At 32.5% G+C, this 19,515-nt stretch overlaps 2 protein-coding genes across 3 annotated transcripts; one reads left to right on the plus strand and one right to left on the minus strand.

Annotated features, from left to right (window-relative positions):
* Window positions 1-4,443: 4,443 nt before the first annotated feature.
* Window positions 4,444-8,354, minus strand: LOC107491747 (uncharacterized). Of its 2 annotated transcripts, none has more exons than XM_016112666.3 (5): window positions 8,207-8,354; window positions 6,530-6,672; window positions 6,340-6,421; window positions 6,134-6,250; window positions 4,444-4,677 (listed from the first exon to the last, which is right to left on the minus strand). In XM_016112666.3, the coding sequence occupies exons 2-5, from the start codon at window positions 6,649-6,651 to the stop codon at window positions 4,627-4,629; spliced, it is 372 nt and encodes a 123-aa protein (XP_015968152.1). In that variant the 5' UTR covers window positions 6,652-6,672; window positions 8,207-8,354; the 3' UTR covers window positions 4,444-4,626. The 2 variants fall into 2 exon arrangements, with proteins under 2 accessions (XP_015968152.1, XP_020981780.1); XM_021126121.2 differs by having other exon boundaries at window positions 8,190-8,328.
* Window positions 8,355-13,763: 5,409 nt separating this feature from the next.
* LOC107491746 (putative lysine-specific demethylase JMJ16) lies at window positions 13,764-19,515 on the plus strand. Its single transcript, XM_052262681.1, has 9 exons — window positions 13,764-14,006; window positions 14,933-15,239; window positions 15,699-15,770; window positions 15,866-15,943; window positions 16,084-16,608; window positions 16,712-16,999; window positions 17,462-17,599; window positions 18,093-18,461; window positions 18,680-19,515. Exons 2-9 carry the CDS (start codon window positions 14,937-14,939, stop codon window positions 19,385-19,387), a joined length of 2,481 nt encoding a protein of 826 aa, XP_052118641.1. The 5' UTR covers window positions 13,764-14,006; window positions 14,933-14,936; the 3' UTR covers window positions 19,388-19,515.

The following is a 19,515-nucleotide window of genomic DNA, read 5'->3' on the forward strand; positions in this document are numbered from 1 at the left end:
GAGGAAGTGGTGGCAATGAATCGTTGGCCATGCTTAGGATCCTGCAAAAAGGAGACGAAACAAACAAAGGAAAAAAGGATTGTGGGGTAATGTTAGATTTTCGGGCCCCACGGTGCGCACCAAATGTTCTGTCAAAAATACTCCGAGTTATAGCTCGTTGCTGTTGGAGGTTGAATGCTTCTGCACTTCTTGAACAACAAAGCTGGGTAATCCTTGGAGTTCGAGCGCGGTCGTAAAACCTGCAAAAAAGACTCTGACGTCTAATTCAATAATATATTTATTAAAGTGTAAAACAGAAACGAAAGTACTAGGGTTGACAGTTGTGTTCTCGATCTACCCCTTTTGTTCATCTCATGCGTCTATTTATTGTTACTAAGGGTAATCGAACTCTCACCGCCATCTTCGATCTTTGGGATGAGTCCGAGATATGGGGGGAGGGGAGGGGGGATGTTTTTGTAGTGGATCGTTATTTATTTTAAAAATGTTGAAAGAAAATTCGAGGTATAACAATCTTATCTATCCGAAGTATATAGATTATGGAACAAAATCCAAAAATAATCATATCTTTAATAAATTGGTTAAAAAACTTTGATGGACAAGCAAAGCTAAGCTAAGCAGGATAATTATTATTCAAGTTCATGGTATGGCATATATAGCATAAGATCCAAACATATGCATGTTTTACTATCCTTGTTACAAATATCCTATAAAAAGGAACGAAAACATATCATTGATATATATAGATAATGAACCTCTAATCCTTATAATTACAAATTGCTTCAATACTGCTCATATGTTTCCTCTTATGGCGTAGTCATCATCAAATAAATTGAAAGATTATTGTCGTAAGTCGTTAGTTGTTAGGCTTAGGCATGCTAAATATGTTGATTAATTAATTAAAACCTTTCATGCACACACAACAACTAATAACAGAGACACGTGAATTATAGGTAGGTCAAATGTCTTCATCAAATAAAATTAATCAAAGAATGACAGAGATATTTTTGAACCATGTGTTAATATATTTCAAAAGCTTGATCAATTAGTGAAACTTTGAGTCCTAATCAGCTACTCTGCACCCCTTACCAGGGGCGGAGCTAGAAGAAATATTAGAGGGGGACAAAAAATATTTATACAATAAAATAAGACTAAAATAAAATTTTAAGGGAGGGTTAAACTGAAATTTACATATAATTTACATATAAAAAATTAAAATTAGGGGGGCCATTGCCCCCCTTTCCTTGTACCTAGCTCCACCCCTGCCCCTTACCCACCACTTCCTTTTCTTCCTCTTTCATTCAAAGGGAATCTTATATCAATTCCAGCATCATTTTCTTAAGAGTCACATGAAATAGACGCCTAATTAGGCCTTTAATATTCTACGGTACGGTAAGCATATTTTGTGGTTATTGCCATATCTTCTTTTAATGTATGCATGCATGCATGTAATACTGGATTCGATGACATATAAATAACCATATTTAATAAGTTCTTATTTGACAAAAATCCCGCTAGAAAGCTAATGGAGTATTTGTATAATGTGTACAATGGGCTATTTATTTAATCCAATATAAGTTAAAAAATTAACATCCAGGATAAAATACTACTAATTTCATAAACACAATACACTCATACTATCCAAAATAACCATCTAAATATCAGGGATAATAAACATTGATATCCTAATGAATCGAACATCCCTATACTCTCATTGTAGACATTGTATAAATACTCTATTAGCTCCCTATACTTTTTCTTTTTTTAATTTGTTTTTTTAATTGGTTGTATGACAGTATGACTAGTTGGTCTTCTACACTTTTTCGTATAATAAATGATAAAACAATTCTTTTAAAATTGAATTAAGTCAATAAATAAATTGAATTTAAATCTTTCTTATTTTTACTTTTTGTAAGGATAGAAAGCGTCACAAATCATTTACTCTAAAAACTTATTAACCAGTTAAATAAAATTACATAAATGATTATATTATGTATATTAGAATAGAATATATATTTTTGTAATTTTTTTTTGTGTTAATACAACACAACACATTCATACTACACATTCGAACACACTAAATGAGTTCTTTTCTACTTTTGGCTGAAGTCAAATTCAAACTCAGATGCGGCTATCTCACCATTTTCCTCTAAGTGTGATAGTTCGTAAAACACCAAGTGAGTACAGTAGCCACTAACCTCCACCAACCATGTGCTTTGAATGTTGTGATGGCGGCGGCGGGGGTGGCGGTGGTTCAACTATATTAGGTCCTGGGAAAGGCTTGCTTGGAGGAGCTGGAGGCAAGAAGCTATTTGAATAAGTAGCAGTGTAAAAGTTGCTACTTATCATCTCATGAATCCTCTTATTAAATACCGAAATCTCCTCGTCTAATGGAATGAAAGAAAACTATATATCATATATAATGCAACTTTAAATTATGGTGAAAATTCAGGTGCAGTGAAGTTGATAGTTGAAAGTCGTTAGATAAAAATTTAGTCAAATCAGTCAAATCATTTAACCACTCTCAATGATTAACTTTACGTGAAATCAATTGCATTTGAGTTTCCACCTTAAATTATATATGGCATCATTGCAACATTCTTTAAAGTTTTTGAATTAAAGATAAAGAAATGTTCATTCAAAAATAACAAGGCATGAAACTGCAATTTACTTGTGATGAATTTAAGTATTAACTAAAAAATATTTTAAAATAATAATGGTTGGTTTATTTGAAAATATTTCCTATTTATAATTAATTATGAATACAATATCGAGGTAGATGCGAAATACAGTATATAGTATTTGGTATTAGGGGTTAGCTGGCTTCAAATATCAAAATGTTTTGTAAAGTCTGTTTACTTGTTTTTAAAAAAATTATGAAAGTTGATTTGAATAATTATGCCCTAATTTTCACAAAAATTATTTCTGTTACTAAACAAAAGAATAGAAGGATAAATAGACTACCAATTCTATCTATAGAGTCTAACTAGAGAACCAATTTTTGATAATAAATTTTAGCAATTTTTTTTAATTCTTATATTCTTTTTCTCCAATCTCACATCTTTTTGGAAATTGTTCTCCGTATATGTTCGTATGAATATGTTAGGTTACATTTTCCTTACATGTATAAACCAAGTAAAAACTACTTAACAAAATGTATAATTAGCACATATGCATGTTATTATGTGACAGGGAACATAACAAAAGCAACAATAATTGACTATGAACTAGACATACACATTACAATATCACATATATTGTTAACATTGATCTATCATGCCTACAAGTTACAAAATTCCACTGTCCATATATCAAGCAGAGACGGATGAATATAGTTCCATACTAAACATTCACTATCTCTATTTAATTATTATATATATAGACAAACGAAAAGGAAAAAAATGGAAAATATATTCTTTAATTTTTGGTCAAGAAATCAAAGAGAAGACTCACCCTCAAGTAGTACGCAATTCAAGGCTTCAGAAGACACAAGAACAGAAAGGAGAACAAATGATATATAAACTTTTGAATTAGACATATGATCTCTTGTTTGCAATGTAATGAAAAAGGGATCGGAGTTGAAGCGTGAAATAGTGAAATAATAATATTCTTCCTACGTATAAATTAACTACCAATCATATATAATAATAAAAGTACATATCATAATTTGAAGATGCATGACCACCTACCAGTACAGAAGGTCATGAGTAAAATGTATTATATTACTACTACGTGGCTTTGGCGATGCAAGATGAGACTTTATATATAGTTTTTAACATTCATATAATGGCTAGATATATTAGTGATAATACATTTTCTTTTATTGAAGTGATAATACATTTTTAAAATTTTATTAGGTCAACAAATATTGTAAATGGGTTATTAAATTAGTAGACAAAATAACAAACAGATCGGAAAAAAATCATGGAAAAGAAAATGTAAAGCAGCAACAATGTAATTCCATAAGAGAAAGTGTAGGGAGTCAACACTTTTATTAAAATCTGACCAGCACTTAACCAGCAAAAGAAAAGTGAATAATCCCACACCATTGGATAAAATCTCACACCATTAAAGATACCAATGATAGCTAATTAATGACTACAAATCATAAAACTTGCTAGCCCCTAACACTCCTCAATCCGAAATTACTAATATCACTCTTATTCAACATTCTTTTATATTCTTTTTCCAAAATACCCTCTCTTTTTCCTTAATTCCCCTTTTCACCCTGCTATACTTAAATTTCCTTCCGGAGCCTCTCATCTTCTACATTTGCACAACTACAAGGTGTTCATAGTTCGAGAGTAGAATATTAAAAAACAGAAAAGGTAGTTAATGTTGTACTTATTGGCAAGCAACAAGTCATACAAGATCTTGGGAAGAATAGAAAGAGTTTGTATATGGCTAAGAAGAACGATAAATCTTTTTTTTTTAGAGACAAAAAACAGAATCAATGCTCAAGATACTATATTCCTTGATCATAAAAAGCCGGTTATAGCATACATGGCAGCCCAAAACTTGAGCAAGCACTCAATCATCAAGTAATTTTCATATGGCTATATAATTATTATATTAAAACAACTACCAAATTATCAAATATCATCGGAGTTAAATGGTTAACTTCTCCCATTAACCACTTCCATCAAGCTGTCCAAGTGAAAGCAAGTGTGCCATGTATTTCTGTAAGAAGCCAAAATACAATGTAGTTAAAAGTAAAATGTAAATGTCAAAAACAACAAAACATTTTCCTGCTAGATGGAGTCGGTTATATGCATCAAATAATGTCATTGTACCCAAATATGCTAAACCTCTCCCGGCCACCTCATTCAAAATGTAGATGTCTAACATCTAAGAATTTAATTTTAAAGTGATCCTCCCTTGAATTTAAAAGGCTATATGTCACATGTAATGGAAAGAGGATGGTGAAAACTCAAAATTCTTTGCCTATGAACCTTTTTTGACCTAAGATACTAAGGGGCAGGAGGTGATGGTCTGGGGACCTTAGTTTGGATAAGGTATTTTAAAATTTTAATGAATTTAAAACACTATATAAGTAAATTGCCAAAATCCAAATACATGGAACTTTAAAATACCTTATTTGTATATGCAGCAAGAGAAGATGAAAGGGATACATACGTGGCAAGTTTGATTGCAAATTCTTTTCTTTATATATTATCAATCAAGTTTTCATGAAAGGATAATAAAAAGAGTTTTGATTCCTTCTCTCACCAGGTATATTGGATTCTCTACTCTATTAAGATCCTTGGAATTTATAAACTTCTTTGTATTAATGTCCAAACAAAACATCTTAAGTTAAAGGATTTTAAAAAATAGCATTCCAAATGTTTTATCCGAGCACACTCTTAAGCTTGGATGTAGAGATTTAACCACTAGGCTGTGGGCTAAACTACCTATACCTTCCATATACACTTCAAACAGACCCAAACCAATACAACGTAATAAAAAAACGAAAAAAAAAAGTGTGCAATGTTGAAGCCAAGCAGTTATGCTTAAATATGTTTTCTTTTCCTTGTAAATATAACAAATTCTAGTTTTAATCCATCCATCAACTTTTTTGGGCTTTATTCCAAACTTTCTAGAAAGCTTGTTTTAGTCCTTGTATTCCTCATTCTTGAGGACCAATGTGGATACATGCATTGTTCAATGGTTCCTTAATAATAGTGCTATAATGACAAATGGCCAGGAATAACTGAATTTGACTAAAAGTGTATTCACTAGGATGTGTTAGTAATTTTCATTATGGTGGAGAAGAAAGGAAATGGAAGGGATTTGAAAAGTAGCTGAGGTTATTGTATTATCCTTGTAGAAGTTAAAGGAATTTATTAAAATTTAATAACTGTTAAAAAAATTCAGACACAGAACGTGAGGAACCAAGAAATTCAAATGATTAAATTGATTCATGCCTGAAATTTGATGAACCAACTTGACCAATTACTCTAAAATGAAAGAATCATAGGATTCGAGTTTCACATAAAACTAGGATTTATAAATCAATGTCTTTAAGTATCAATATCAGTGGTAAAAGTAAAAATTGTTCTGGTTCCAGAATTAATATAAACAATTCTAAAATTACGGAAAATCAAAATAGAGAGTAGCATATAGGCTTGATACTTACTGAATGGTATGCATATGGAGCCTTCCCTTGACGATCGAAGTGTTTGGCCATGATGCAGAACTCAATTGGACCCCATTCTTCAGCTTCAAAGCAGTTTCCAAGAGCAGCTTTGTACAACTAATAACAATTTGCAAATACTACTATTATCCTTGAGAAAAAAAAGGTATAAAAGATGCGCATTTCCTAAATTATATAGTGGCAAATACCTTGGAAGTATCTGTTAAAAGCTCAGTACCAGCCGGGTACGATGCGTAGAATTGATCGGCTCTGGAATATCCTGCCCGGGTTCTGAAACACCAAAATCATATATTGACTCCAGAGATTAGCATTCAAACCAATCTTGTAAAAAATTCAAAATCTAGTATAAAAAAAAGGTTGTGACAACATTAGACGCACGTATTGCTAACATAAGCATAGCTTATGAGTGTGGCAAAGCAATAGAATCCAGTATATGACACCAATCTTCGAAACTTCTGAATCTTTAGTATCTCTTTGAATTCATCATAGAGCCTCATCATGGACAATGATTAGAATTCACCCTGAGAAACAAAGGGAGCCAACAATAGGTTCATCAAACACATGATGTGCACATATTGTCATTGATTTCTTGTTACATAACGTATGCCAAAATATTATCAAACAAGTTACCAAACACAAATGAGGCAAACAAACAATGGAAGACCCACCACTTAGCCATTAGAAACTATGATGGATTTCGCTGCAAAACATACCATCTAGTAACAAAAGGAAACAAAGAAGAACCAAGTTTTGGGAAACCTGCTTCTACTTCTTCCTTTATATTTTTTTTATTTCTACTTTTTTAAAATTTCTCAAATCTTTCTTTTTTATTTCCTTAAAATACAGACATATAGCTCCACGTTTCACTATATCCTTCTTCCTAATACTTATGTTTGCTTTCCTGTAGCTATAGGAATTGGCCTCATTTGTTAGAATTAGCGCTAAATATTGGCTTTGAAAAGTAACCAAATGTGATGAAAGCTGGAATTCCTCAGTCTTACCAAAAGTGCTGGTGATAATGGAAATTTCATAAGTTAATTAACCTGTTAGATCAATGGGAATAAATGTAAATTGAAAGAATCAAAGAAGTGTGTTTAAATTTGGACAATCTATTGTTGAAAATCTTCTCCCCCTACATATGCATCATTATTACATTCTCTCTTTTTTTTTTTTCCTTTATTTATTTGTTTATTTTTCAGAAATCATGAACGGCAAGGAACCACCTAACTTCAAAAATTATGTCAGAAACTTTAACAAGGATAACTCAGGAAAAATGTAACAACAATATCTAAAGCCGACAACATTACTATCTAAAGGCTTAAAGAAGCGCTAAGGATTAGCTTAGGGAACTAAAACGTGTCTATGACATTAACAGAGAAGGGAGCTCCATATGAACCAATTATTACAGTTCCAACTACAGCAAATTCAGTGTGAGCACACAGTATTAGAAATTATATAATTAAGCTTAGGATCTGTCCGCAGAATCAACTTTGAACATGCCTTACTATTTCATTTGGCCAGATGTTAAGTCATCAGGTTCATCGAGATATAAGCTCCACCGTATATGTCAGTTCTTACTAATGAAAAAGGCATGAAAACCTCAAGCTCATCCACAGGAAGTTATGGTTTGTAGAATCAAAATTCCAGACTTTATGGTTTGGATTCCAAACTAAGGCCTATTTCCTTCCAATCTTTAATTAAATTCAAATGACAAGCAACACAGAAGAAAATTATGGCTCCAGAATATTAATTAGATGATTCTTTCATAAAGTAACAAGGTTTAATCATACATAACCAAAGTAAGGCTCCATTTGGCAGAACAGAAATCACAAAGATTAAAGAGCTCCCGCTGAATTTAATCAAGCTTAATTACACACTGTATATTCACCTAATAAAGAGGCAAAACCAGAACTAACCTAATAAAATAGAAATTAAAAAAATTAAACTAATCCATATAATATCAAGTCATCAATATTCAAATATCAATCAATCAAAAATCAAGATATCGAGAGAGACACAAAACAAGAAGAGAGCAGACCGGTGGAGAGAACTGACCAGCGGCGAGAGAGAGTACAGAGTAAGTGACCGAGACTGGGTGAGCAGAGAGTGCAACAGCGGCGGAGAGAAGCACATAACACCAGAGGAGAGCAGATCGGCGTCGAGGTCACAGGTTGCAGCCTCGCCAGAGAGACATTACATAGCAACAGCGACGATGGAGAGAGAACTAACACAGCTGAAGTCGAAGTAAAGAAATGGCAGTGATGCTGGAGAAAGTAGTCGGCAGTTAAGGTGTTTGACAAACAGAGTGAGAGAGAGAGACTGAGAGAGACATAGTTATCAGAAGGTTTTGAAAACCGAATGGGTCGTTAAACCGTTCTACTTACTCATTCATTAGTTTATTGGTCCAATCAATTGAATCAAAAAACTATTTTATAATAAAATATAAATAAATATCTTAAAACACAAATATAGTTTAATATAAATTTTAAAATATTTTCTAAATTTAAAGTAATACATCAAATATTATTAACTAAAGTCTTATAATATTATCAAAATACACTCTTAAAAGAATAAAAGTTAAATAACAAAAAAAAAATATCCAAATATAAAATGACATCATGAAAGTTTGTCATAATATCAACAATTTAATACCCATTATATTAATATTGAAATCTTTAATATAATCACAAACTAAGGCTTAGTTTGGTAAAATTTTTACTTTTCAAAAAGTAGTTTATAAAAGTTAATTTTTAAAATATGACTTTTAAAAAGTTGTAGCATTTATGTTTGATAAATCAAATCAAAAATAGCTTTTAATAAATATAAGCAACATCAATTGTGTTTGGTAAAATAGCTTTTAAAATTTAAAAATACTATAATAGACATAAATGCAAGCATTAAATTTAAAAATGAGTTAATATATGAGGTTATATTAGACTTTTAAATTTTGAAAAGTACAAGCCAACTTTGAAAAGCTCTATCCTAAATGCTTTTAAAAGGGATTTGGTTTGGATCTTCTAAAGTTTGAATTTCACTTTAGAGAGTAAAGTGTGATCTCTCACCATTAATTTTATAGGTGGGACCAATAATAAATATGAAAGAGAAACTATTCAATAGTAGAAGATCACACTTTACTCTCTAAAGTGAAATTCAAACTTTAGAGAATTCAAATCCTTTTAAAAGTACTCCGATCTTTTAAAAGCTGCAAGCACAAGCACATGATCTTTTTGATTTACCAAACACAAAATGAGGAGTTTGAACTTTTAAAAAGTACAAGCACCTCTTCAAAAAGTTTTACCAAACTAAACCTAAAATACAATGAAACCCAAAACATAAACACAGCACAACATAATATTCTAACAGCACATCACTATGCAAAAAAAAAAAAAACCACAAAACACAAAACAGCAGCACACAGAGCAACTAGAGCTAATCAATAATCAATTAATCATTTAATAAAAACACAAAACATTCCATAATCATTCCATAAAAACACAAAACACAATATGATTTTTGAACCAAGCATAAAAAATCGAAAAACAAGCAGTAGTAGTGAGCATTGCAATTTTTTTTTACTTCAAAAGATGATTATAAACAATTGGTTCTATGAAAGTTCAACAAATAAACAAAGAAACTACAATAATATGCAATACTAAAAATAGACCAATGATAAAATAATGTAGGTTTCTCTTTTCAATTCTATGTTTAAGTTTGTGGAGAACCAGAATCAATAGAGTAGTACTGTTGGAATAGTCTTCCTTTTTAATTTTTATATACCTCCAACTATTTCCAACAAAATAAAAATTGAGCACAACACACGGCCTTAAATAAAAAATAATACAACACTCAAAAATCAATAAGAATAGTAAGCACCAACTTATGGCAAAATGTATCCATCAAAGATACATATATTCATGTTTTGGTATGTTTGTTGCCACTTTATTTGGCTAATTGATGCGAGAATTATCGTCAGTCTAAAATTTTTTAATAGAAAAAGACTTTCATTGTAAGTATAGTTCTAAACCAACTAATAATTCTCTATCAAAGTTTAATATGGTTATTACAAGTATAAATCCCAATAAAAATTGAGAGTATTTAAACATCAGGTTGTCTCGTAATGAATTACAATAAAGTGCTCAATTATTGGCTGTGAAGGAACAAGAGGGTTTGATTTGGTGATTGACAAAAAAAGTAAATAACAAGAAAGTAAATGACAATTAACTAATAAAGAAAAGGAAAGGAACTCTTGGCTAAGGCATGAAAATTGAGATCACCATCCTTATCTACAAATCATATATTGACAATTATGAGGAACCAAACCCATCAAGTTACTTCTATGCTTGAAGTAAGTCAAATAGGCTTGATCTACATCAACCCATAAGTCCCAACCTAACTACTAATTGACTTAGTAATAGGCTAGTGTTACTGGGTATCAAATTGACCACTAAGAGTTCTCAAATTACTAATTCAATTAGACCCAATGACTTAAGGTCACTCAATTCTCTTAGATTAGGCCAAGAGTGTACAAAATCTACTCTATAACTAGTGAAAACATTTTATCAAACACCTAGAGTGCAATAAAAGTAAATATTATAAATTGTAAGAATTAACAAAAACCATAACTAACATAACACAAACAAGAAATCAACAATAGCAACTAAAATAAACATAAAAAGAAAAGGAAACATAAAATTGCATTAGAGAAAATAAGAATCCAACAATGGTTCATGAAAGTAAAAATGGCAACATAAAGAAATCAACAAGAAAAACTAAGAAGATTAAGATAATAGAACAATAAAATATAAAGAGAGTTGAACTAAAAACAAGAATTAAAAGTTGGATCTAAGAAAATTTGACCTAAACTACCCTAAATTCTAGAGAGAAGGAAGAGCTTCTCTCTCTAGAACTCTAACCTAAAACATGATGAAAACTCAACTATGACTACTCCCCCTCCCCCTTAATCCCCTACAATTCTTGGGTTCAAAAGCATCATAAATGAGTTGGATTTGGGCCTCATTGAGCTCAAAAATCGACCCCAGCGTATTGCCTTTAATGAAGTCACGTGCCGCTTGTCACGCGTACGCATGGGTCACGCGTACGCGTCACTGGCAACTTTCCTTATCATGCGTACGCGTCGCCTTGACAATTTCCTTCCCACGCGTACGCGTGGGCCACGTACACGCGTCGCTGGGATATTACCAAATTCTCATTTCTTCATGAATTTTCCATTTTTGCATGCTTTTTCTTCATTTCTTCAACCGATCTTTGCCTTCTAAACCTGAAATCACTTAACAAACATATCAAGGCATCAAATGGAATTAAAATTAGCAATTTAAAGGCCTAAAAAGCATGTTTTTACTCTTAAGCACAAATTAGGAAAAATTCACAAAATCATGCTATTTCATTGAATAAATGTGAGATAAGTTGATAAAATCTCCTAAATTCAACACAAGATAAATTACAAAATTGGGGTTTATCAAATCTTCCCACACTTAAACTAAGCATGTCCTCGTGCTAAACCAAGAAAGACAAGAAATGTGGTATGAACATTTATTCAATGCGAACAAAATATATGCACCTATCAATATAAATGCAACTAAATGTAAGATGCTTCTACCTACTTGGTTAAAAGTAAATCAATCTCCAAAAACGTATATGAACAAGTAGGGCTAAGATAATATGATGATTTATGAATTCCACCAATTCAAATATCAAAATGAAGCATAAACAAACTTGCAAGAAGAAAGCTCGTTAAAGCAGGGAACAAGGAATTGAGCATCGAACCCTCACCGGAAGTGGATCCACTCTAGTACCTCAAGTGTATAGGGTTAATTCACTCAATTATTTTCTAATCATGTTTTCCAAGATTTGTTTTTCATCTAACAATCAACAATTATTCAATGCATACATACATTTATCATGAGGACTTATTCATAGGTCGTAATGGGGTTAGGGTAAAGGTAGGGATGCATATGGTCAAGTGAGCTTGAAATTTAAATCTTTGATTAACCTAAACTCTCACCTAATACACATAACAACCTATACAATTCTAATACACCACTTAGCTACCTATGATTCTCACTTTCTTTTTTCACATACTCATGCATTCTCTTCAATTCACATTTCATATGTATTGTTATCATTACTTTACTTTAGGGCATTTTTGTCCCCTTTTTATTGCTTTTCTTTTTCTCTTTTTTTTGTTTCTTTTATTTATTTATTTATTTTTCTTTTTCTTTGTCATTTTTTTCACTAAAATATATACAAACTTATCAATGCATATGGTTTTATATATTTAAATGATTATATACCCAATTTCCATGATCTTCAATAAAAATACAAAAACACACTTTTATCTCAACTAATGTTTCCAAATTTTTCACATTTAAATGATACACACACTCACTAGCCTAAGCTAATCAAAGATCTAAATTAAGGATATTTATTATTTTTCACTTAGAGGTAGTGATGTGCTAAAATTAAGAACAAAAGGGTATTAACATAGGCTCAAAATTGACTAACAATAGAAGATAAAAGGTAGGCTATTTGGATAAGTGAACTTTTTTTAAAATAAAGGCTTCAATCATATAAAAGCATTCATACACGAAATAATAAACATAAAAAATTAAACAAATCAATGATTACAATCATAGAAAGAGAATAATACACACAAGAATGGAAATAAGTGATTATGTGATGTAACCACACAATTTGGCTCAAAAGTCGCATGCTTATGTGTTCTTAGCTCAAAAACTATGTTCCAAAATTAATTCCTTCAAGCAAGTTTAAACAAAAAAAAAATTATTCAAATTGGTAGGGTGTCCTAAAATAATTTTCTTGGAAAGGAAATCATCACTTCAACCTAGTAGTCCTAGCAAGAAAGAAGTGGTAAAATATGTACAAATTCTAGCTATCGTGCAACCTAGCATGCAATGCAACAACTAACTAACAAAGAAGATTGAGAATTGATGTTGGAAAAGGAAATTGTTACCCACGGAAATCGGTCCTCAACCTCCCCACACTTAAAGATTGTACCGTCCTCAGTGCATGCAAAAAAGAGTAGGGTGGATGAGTTGTTACAACTGATGAGCTCCTTCAAAAGGTTATGCGGAGGGACTTGTTTAAAAGCCTTTTTCTTTGCATTCTAGGTGATTAGCCTGAAAGGAGAGAAAAAAGAAAGAAGATTAAGTTTGTTTTTTTTACCAAAAATAGGGAGAATAGAATCTATGATCTCCTAATTAAATATGGGAAGACTATGTCATTTAAATTATAATTCATTAGCGATTATAATTTGAATTAATAGTTTAATTTAATCCAATAAAAATAAATGTACTTGTATTATTATACCAATGTAGTTATTTATGAGTACTGCCAAATTATATTTAAATGAAAAAAATCCCTAAAAAAATTTGCCTAAAAGCTATGCTCTAAAAAAACCCTTAAAAGCTGGCCCAAAAGTTATGCAGTAAAAGAATAACCTTAAAAAATTGGCGCAGAACTTAAGCTCTTTTTATTGTCTAACAGAAGGAAAAGAAACCCAATTCATGTCCAAAAAAACAGAAAACTCTGGTGACGTTCCATGACTCATTCACTTGAACGGTGTTAAGCTGTCAGTCATATATAGTAGTCGTCATCTAAGTTCTAACTCTAATAGAATAAATATGCATTCAATCAATGTTTGATTCCATTTGCAGGGTTGTTATTGTAATTTCACTCCCTTTGGCTTTTGAGAATTGTGGAGAGAGAATTAGAGAGACTCCAGAATCTTGAGTTCGCGGGAGGGAAGAAGCAACTCGCTCCCCCTTTTCAAATTTTCACTCTCAATCTTCGAATTTCTAATATCAAACCCTTCTAGGTAATCTTCAATTTCTTCTATTCACTTCTCTCCTCTTTCGCCTTTAATTTCCTTTTTATTTTTCCCCTCTTTCTATTTGAGGTTTTGTGTTCGCTCCTTCTCGTTGCCGCTTCACTTTTTCCCCTTTCAGTATTCTCAGTGTTTTATTCGTTATATAAATATAATCTTTGGGAATTGTGTTTATGAAATTCTTGGTATGTATCAAGCTTGCATCTTTTTATTTATTTTTTTCCCCGCTGGTATTGCTTCTTTGGAAATCTTTGATCTTATGCTATGTTAGCCATTTGTGTAAGTAAGTGTGTATGCGTGTGAAGATATGTTTATGAAGATGTATGCAAATATGTAAAATTTGGGTGAAGCAGAAACTCTTCTAACTCTTATTTTAGCTTAATATGCTTTTATGAATAAGAGAGGAGGTGGAAAAGGAAATGAGGTAGTTGGATATGGAATGGGATGGATAGGTATTTCCAATAAGGAAAAGGATTGAAAAGATGATATACTTTCCTCTTATTTGGTATTGTAGAAGTGAATGTGGAAAGGGTTGGAATCGTTATGGAAAATGCATGATTTGAAACAATTAGTCCCTTGCTTTAAGCTCAGATTTCACCATAGGATGAGAGGAGACCATTTCACATTTTCTAGTTTGATGATCTTTCACTTTGCATCATCTAGTACTTTTGGTATATATGCTTGCTTGTAATTGGATTTGGTTTTGTACATTAAAGCATAAAAGTGCAGGTGCTGATGCATACATAGAATGAGTTTTTGTGCTGGTTTTAATCTACTTGGTGATCAATAATTTTAACTTGGTAGCGAATTGCTGATTATGTTTTAAAATGCTTTTTTCCTGCCTTGATTTCTTTTCTGAGAATTCATTACTGTGAAGATGGTTCTCTAGATAATAAGATTTTGGCTTTTGCTTGCAGAAAGATGAAGTCGGATTATGGAAGTAATATTGCCAAATTAAAGGAGATGGGAGAGCTTTCAGCTCCCCCTGGTTTTGCATCGCTTACATCTTTCATTTTGAAAAAGGGTAAAAAGGTTACAGAAAATGACAAACTTGCAACCTGTCTGAATGAAACTAAGCACGTGCCAGTTGATGCAGACGGTAAAAACGACGTGAATGATATTGGTACATATTACCAGATTTTTAAGAATCGACCCTGGATACTCTCTGACCAGAGCAAGAGCAACGACAAACCTGAGGAGTGTCACACTGAATTTATTCCTATGGTTAAGCTGGGAATCTTGTAATTTATTTATTTTCTTTTATTTTTTATTATTAGTTAACAAATTATTTCAAATTAGAAAAAGCATAGTCCAAGAGTGTGGAAAATAGGTCATTTTAAATCAGAATAGATACTCTGAAATGAGATGCTTGCACAAAGGGATGAAAATATCAACGGATTAAATGATTTTGCTCATTTCAAAATTTGGTATTGCAGTTTGTTTAATACGAGGTTAAATTAAATATAGGTTAAATTGAATAGTATTTAATTGTTTGGCAATGACTTGTGGTACCTTAATGATTGATAAAACTTAGCTGATGAGAAACACACAATAGTTGTTAGAACAGAAACTTTGCTGCTAGAATATTGTTCTTTTTACTGAAGTCCTGCATTGTTATTGTTCATGGTTTCTACTCTAAAATGCACGCAAAATTAATTGGAAGAGTTCATTTTTGTTTTCCAGGATCACTCGTCAAATGCTAGTCGTCCAGAAGGGATCACTCGTGGATGTCCAAACTGCAATAATTGTTTGAAGGTAGGCACACTGTTCACTTTGCCTTCAACATAGTGACAAACATGACCACACCTTCTATGCTTTTAGTCTGTTTATTTACCAAAGTCTTGAACCAGGTAACAGCAAGGTGGCATCCTGAGGATGCAACGAGAGAAGCCCTTGAAGAAGCTCCTCTTTTCAACCCAACAGAAGAGGTACCTACCACCTAAACCTAATAGTATGCCTTCACTTCTTCCCTTCGTTTCACAAGTCTTGATTAATGTCATTAGACGAGGATTCATACACTTGTTAAGTTTATAAATAAACTTTTTCAGTAACTGTGTACATTATGAAGGAATTCAATGACACCCTCAAATATATTGCAAGCATACGATCTAGCGCAGAGCCTTATGGAATTTGTCGTATTGTACCTCCTACTCGCTGGAAACCACCATGTTCTCTTGAGGAAAAGAACTTATGGGAAGGCTCTGAATTTGTTGCTCAAATTCAACGAATAGATGGAATCCAAGTTAAGCATGCAGAAGAAAATGTTGCTAGTTCTTGTGAAAATACAAAGGCCAAGAGAAGAAGGGTGACACCAGTAGATTTGGACTCTCATCTTGCGAATGCAAGCACTTGCACCGTAAATAGTCAGGGTGTTGAAGATTGTGTCTCTGAACCCTGTCCTAAATTCAGTCTCAAGACGTTTAAGAATTTTGCTGATGAATTCAAAATCCAGTACTTTGATTACAAGGGCAAGAATAAGAATGTGGGTTCTGATTTAAATTTAGATACAAATCAACATAAGTGGGAGCCATCTGTGGAGAATATTGAGGGTGAATATGGAAGGATTGTTCAAAATCCAACTGAAAAAATTGAGGTAAAGTGGATGTGAATATTTTTCAAAATCTATATGTTGTCTATGTTTTTAGTCATTCATTCATTGTTTTAATTGTATTGAATGCAATGTTCCAACCTCCTAGGTGCTTCATGGTAACACTTTGGAGGCTGAAGGTTTTAGCAGTGGATTTCCTACAGCTGCTGATTCTGGGGAGGAACACATTTCCCCTGAATATTTGAAATCTGGATGGAACTTAAACAACATAAATTCATTGCCTGGTTCTCTTCTTTCTTTTGAAAGCTCTGGTGCTTCACATAATTTTGGTCATCGAATTCATGTTGGAATGTGCTTCACTCTGCAAAAATGGGTAATGTCGCTGACTTACAGTATACTTGCATCTTCATCACGGTCTTCTTTCCAACATCTTAGTGTGTGTTTGGTTTAGCTTTTGTAAATTGGAGTTGAGTTCAATTTGATTATACTAGAATTGATTTTGATTAAAATTGAGATTTGTTTCCACGTGATTTATGTTTGGATACTTTGATTCAAAAGTAATTATAATTGATAAAATATTGTTATCAAACAATGACCAAAATCACTTTTAGATGTAAAATTACCAAAAGGATAAATATTAGATTAAACTTTTAATATTATTATTTTAACAAATTACAGAATTTTAAATTAGAACATATTATTATATAAAACATTATCTTAAATATTATATGCATATCATAATAAATTACACATAATATTAGATGTATATACACATAATTGATAATGTCTAATAATTATATATTATAATAATAAAAGGCAAACAAGTTTATAAAATTAAACTATAATAATTGGAGTGAACTAGTATTTGACTAATTTTAAAACAAAAGGATTTTTTCAGTACAAAAATTATTTAATAAGCAAAATTATGGTAGAAGAAAGAAATTTACCACGAAGATATGCTGCCAACTATGAAACAATTAGGAAGAAGTATTTATCAGGTCTGCATGCAAGACAGCCTGATATTGATGATAATCTGGTGAGTAGTAATTTTGCTGCTTCTTAGAGGAATTCTTTTTCTTTGAAAAGTGATAAAAAGTTATGTATGTTTCTGATAAATATCATCTGCATCCGTGTATGTTTTTCTGACTCTGTTGGACTGTTACGTACTAAATTCACCCATTTTCAATGTTTTCTCACCACTATTGCCATTTTTACAAGTGTTTCGATATCCTCAGTATCCTGCAATCCTGTGTTTCAGTCATTTCATCAATCATACAAACTCTACCAAAGATTGTAGCAGCGCATTCTTAGGCCTTGTTATTGTAGAATCTGTAATTGTAGCCATCAATTTTCAAAAGAGTTAATTGAAGTAGAAAATGCTATTCTTCAACTTTTTTAAATTTGCATTGTGGGTAACTTTCTTTTTGCTGAAGTATAAGGTCTAATATTGTTACAAAATGCACAGAAGATCTGCTATTTCTTGACACAGGAAACATTCACCATGGCATTGACATGAATATTTGGTACAGATGATGCAGTTATCCTGCTTCATATTGAAGGCAGAGGGCATACCTGTATATCGCTGTGTTCAATATCCTCGTGAGTTTGTTCTTGTCTTCCCAGGAGCATATCATTCTGGATTTGATTGTGGTTTCAATTGTTCTGAATCAGTAAACTTTGCTCCTCTCGAGTGGCTTCTTCATGGACTGAATGTGGTAGAGCTATATTGTGAGAAGAGGAAAAAGACATTAATTTCGTATGATAAACTTTTGCTGGGAGCAGCAAAGGAAGCTGTAAGGGCACGATGGGAAATCGATCTGTGTATGAACGACATGACAGATAAATTAACATGTAAAGATGCGTATCAAAGAAATGGGATCTTAGCAAAAGCTCTGGGTGTAAGTCTTTCGGCCTCAATTTATCCTATGATTTAACGAACTTGTCTAAATCAACTTCAACTCCTGTCCGTGACATGCATTCAGTGACATGCATTCAATCGATCATTCTTCTCGTCCTCTCTCATTCCCTTTCTTCTCCAGGTTCCCTAGTTCAGAGTGGACTATTTGGTTTGCTTTTTGGCGTTCCATGCCTGACGTTTTTTGCTTCTTCTATGCAGGCTCGTGTTAAGAGCGAAAGTATCAAGAGAGAATACCTATGCAGTTCTTTGAAATCACAAAGAATGGATGAAAGTTTTGACACTTGTGTCAAAAGGGAATGCGGCATATGTCTGTGTGATTTACACTTGTCTGCTGTACATTGTTTGTGTTCAGAAGACAAGTTTGCGTGCCTGGATCACGCGAAACAGCTTTGTCCATGCAGTTGGAGCAACAAAATCCTCCTCTACCGTTATGAAATTAGCGAGTTGAATGTTCTTTGTCAAGCTTTGGAAGGAAAGTTAAGTGCAGTCTATAAATGGGCGAAAGAGTATCTTGGATTAAGATTTCAGTCTGTTGCCTCCAATAGACAAATGAAACAAAACGGAGCGGCATCAGGAATCGTGGGGAACCCTCGCGGCAATTGTATTAGTTCTTTCAGCATTACCCCAAAAGAGAAGACGAAAGCAAAAGAGAAAACGTTGGGGGGCCGACCTCCTAGATCATGTGCTAATGGAGGAACCAATTCCACCAGTATCAAAACTGATATGAAGGCACCTGTGAGTAAGAGTAAGCCAACAACTTCAAAGAAGGTACAGCGCGATCAGAAAGTATCTACAGTTTCTTCGATCACCAACTCACGATACTTGTCTTTTCTACAGCAAAATACATTAGTCGAAGTGCCATCTGATAGTTGCTCTTCCTCTTCCTCAGAATCTGACAATGCGTAAGCAGTAGCTTGCTGCAGGATAATGAAATTTTCATGCAAATTTCTGTATTGGGACCTCCCATGGCTTGTAATGTAGCAATAAACTAAGAATATCAACATTTAAAACTTGAATTGCATTTTTTTAAGATA

The sequence above is a fragment of the Arachis duranensis genome, chromosome 6 (genome assembly GCF_000817695.3).
Source record: "Arachis duranensis cultivar V14167 chromosome 6, aradu.V14167.gnm2.J7QH, whole genome shotgun sequence".
Classification (NCBI taxonomy): domain Eukaryota; kingdom Viridiplantae; phylum Streptophyta; class Magnoliopsida; order Fabales; family Fabaceae; genus Arachis; species Arachis duranensis.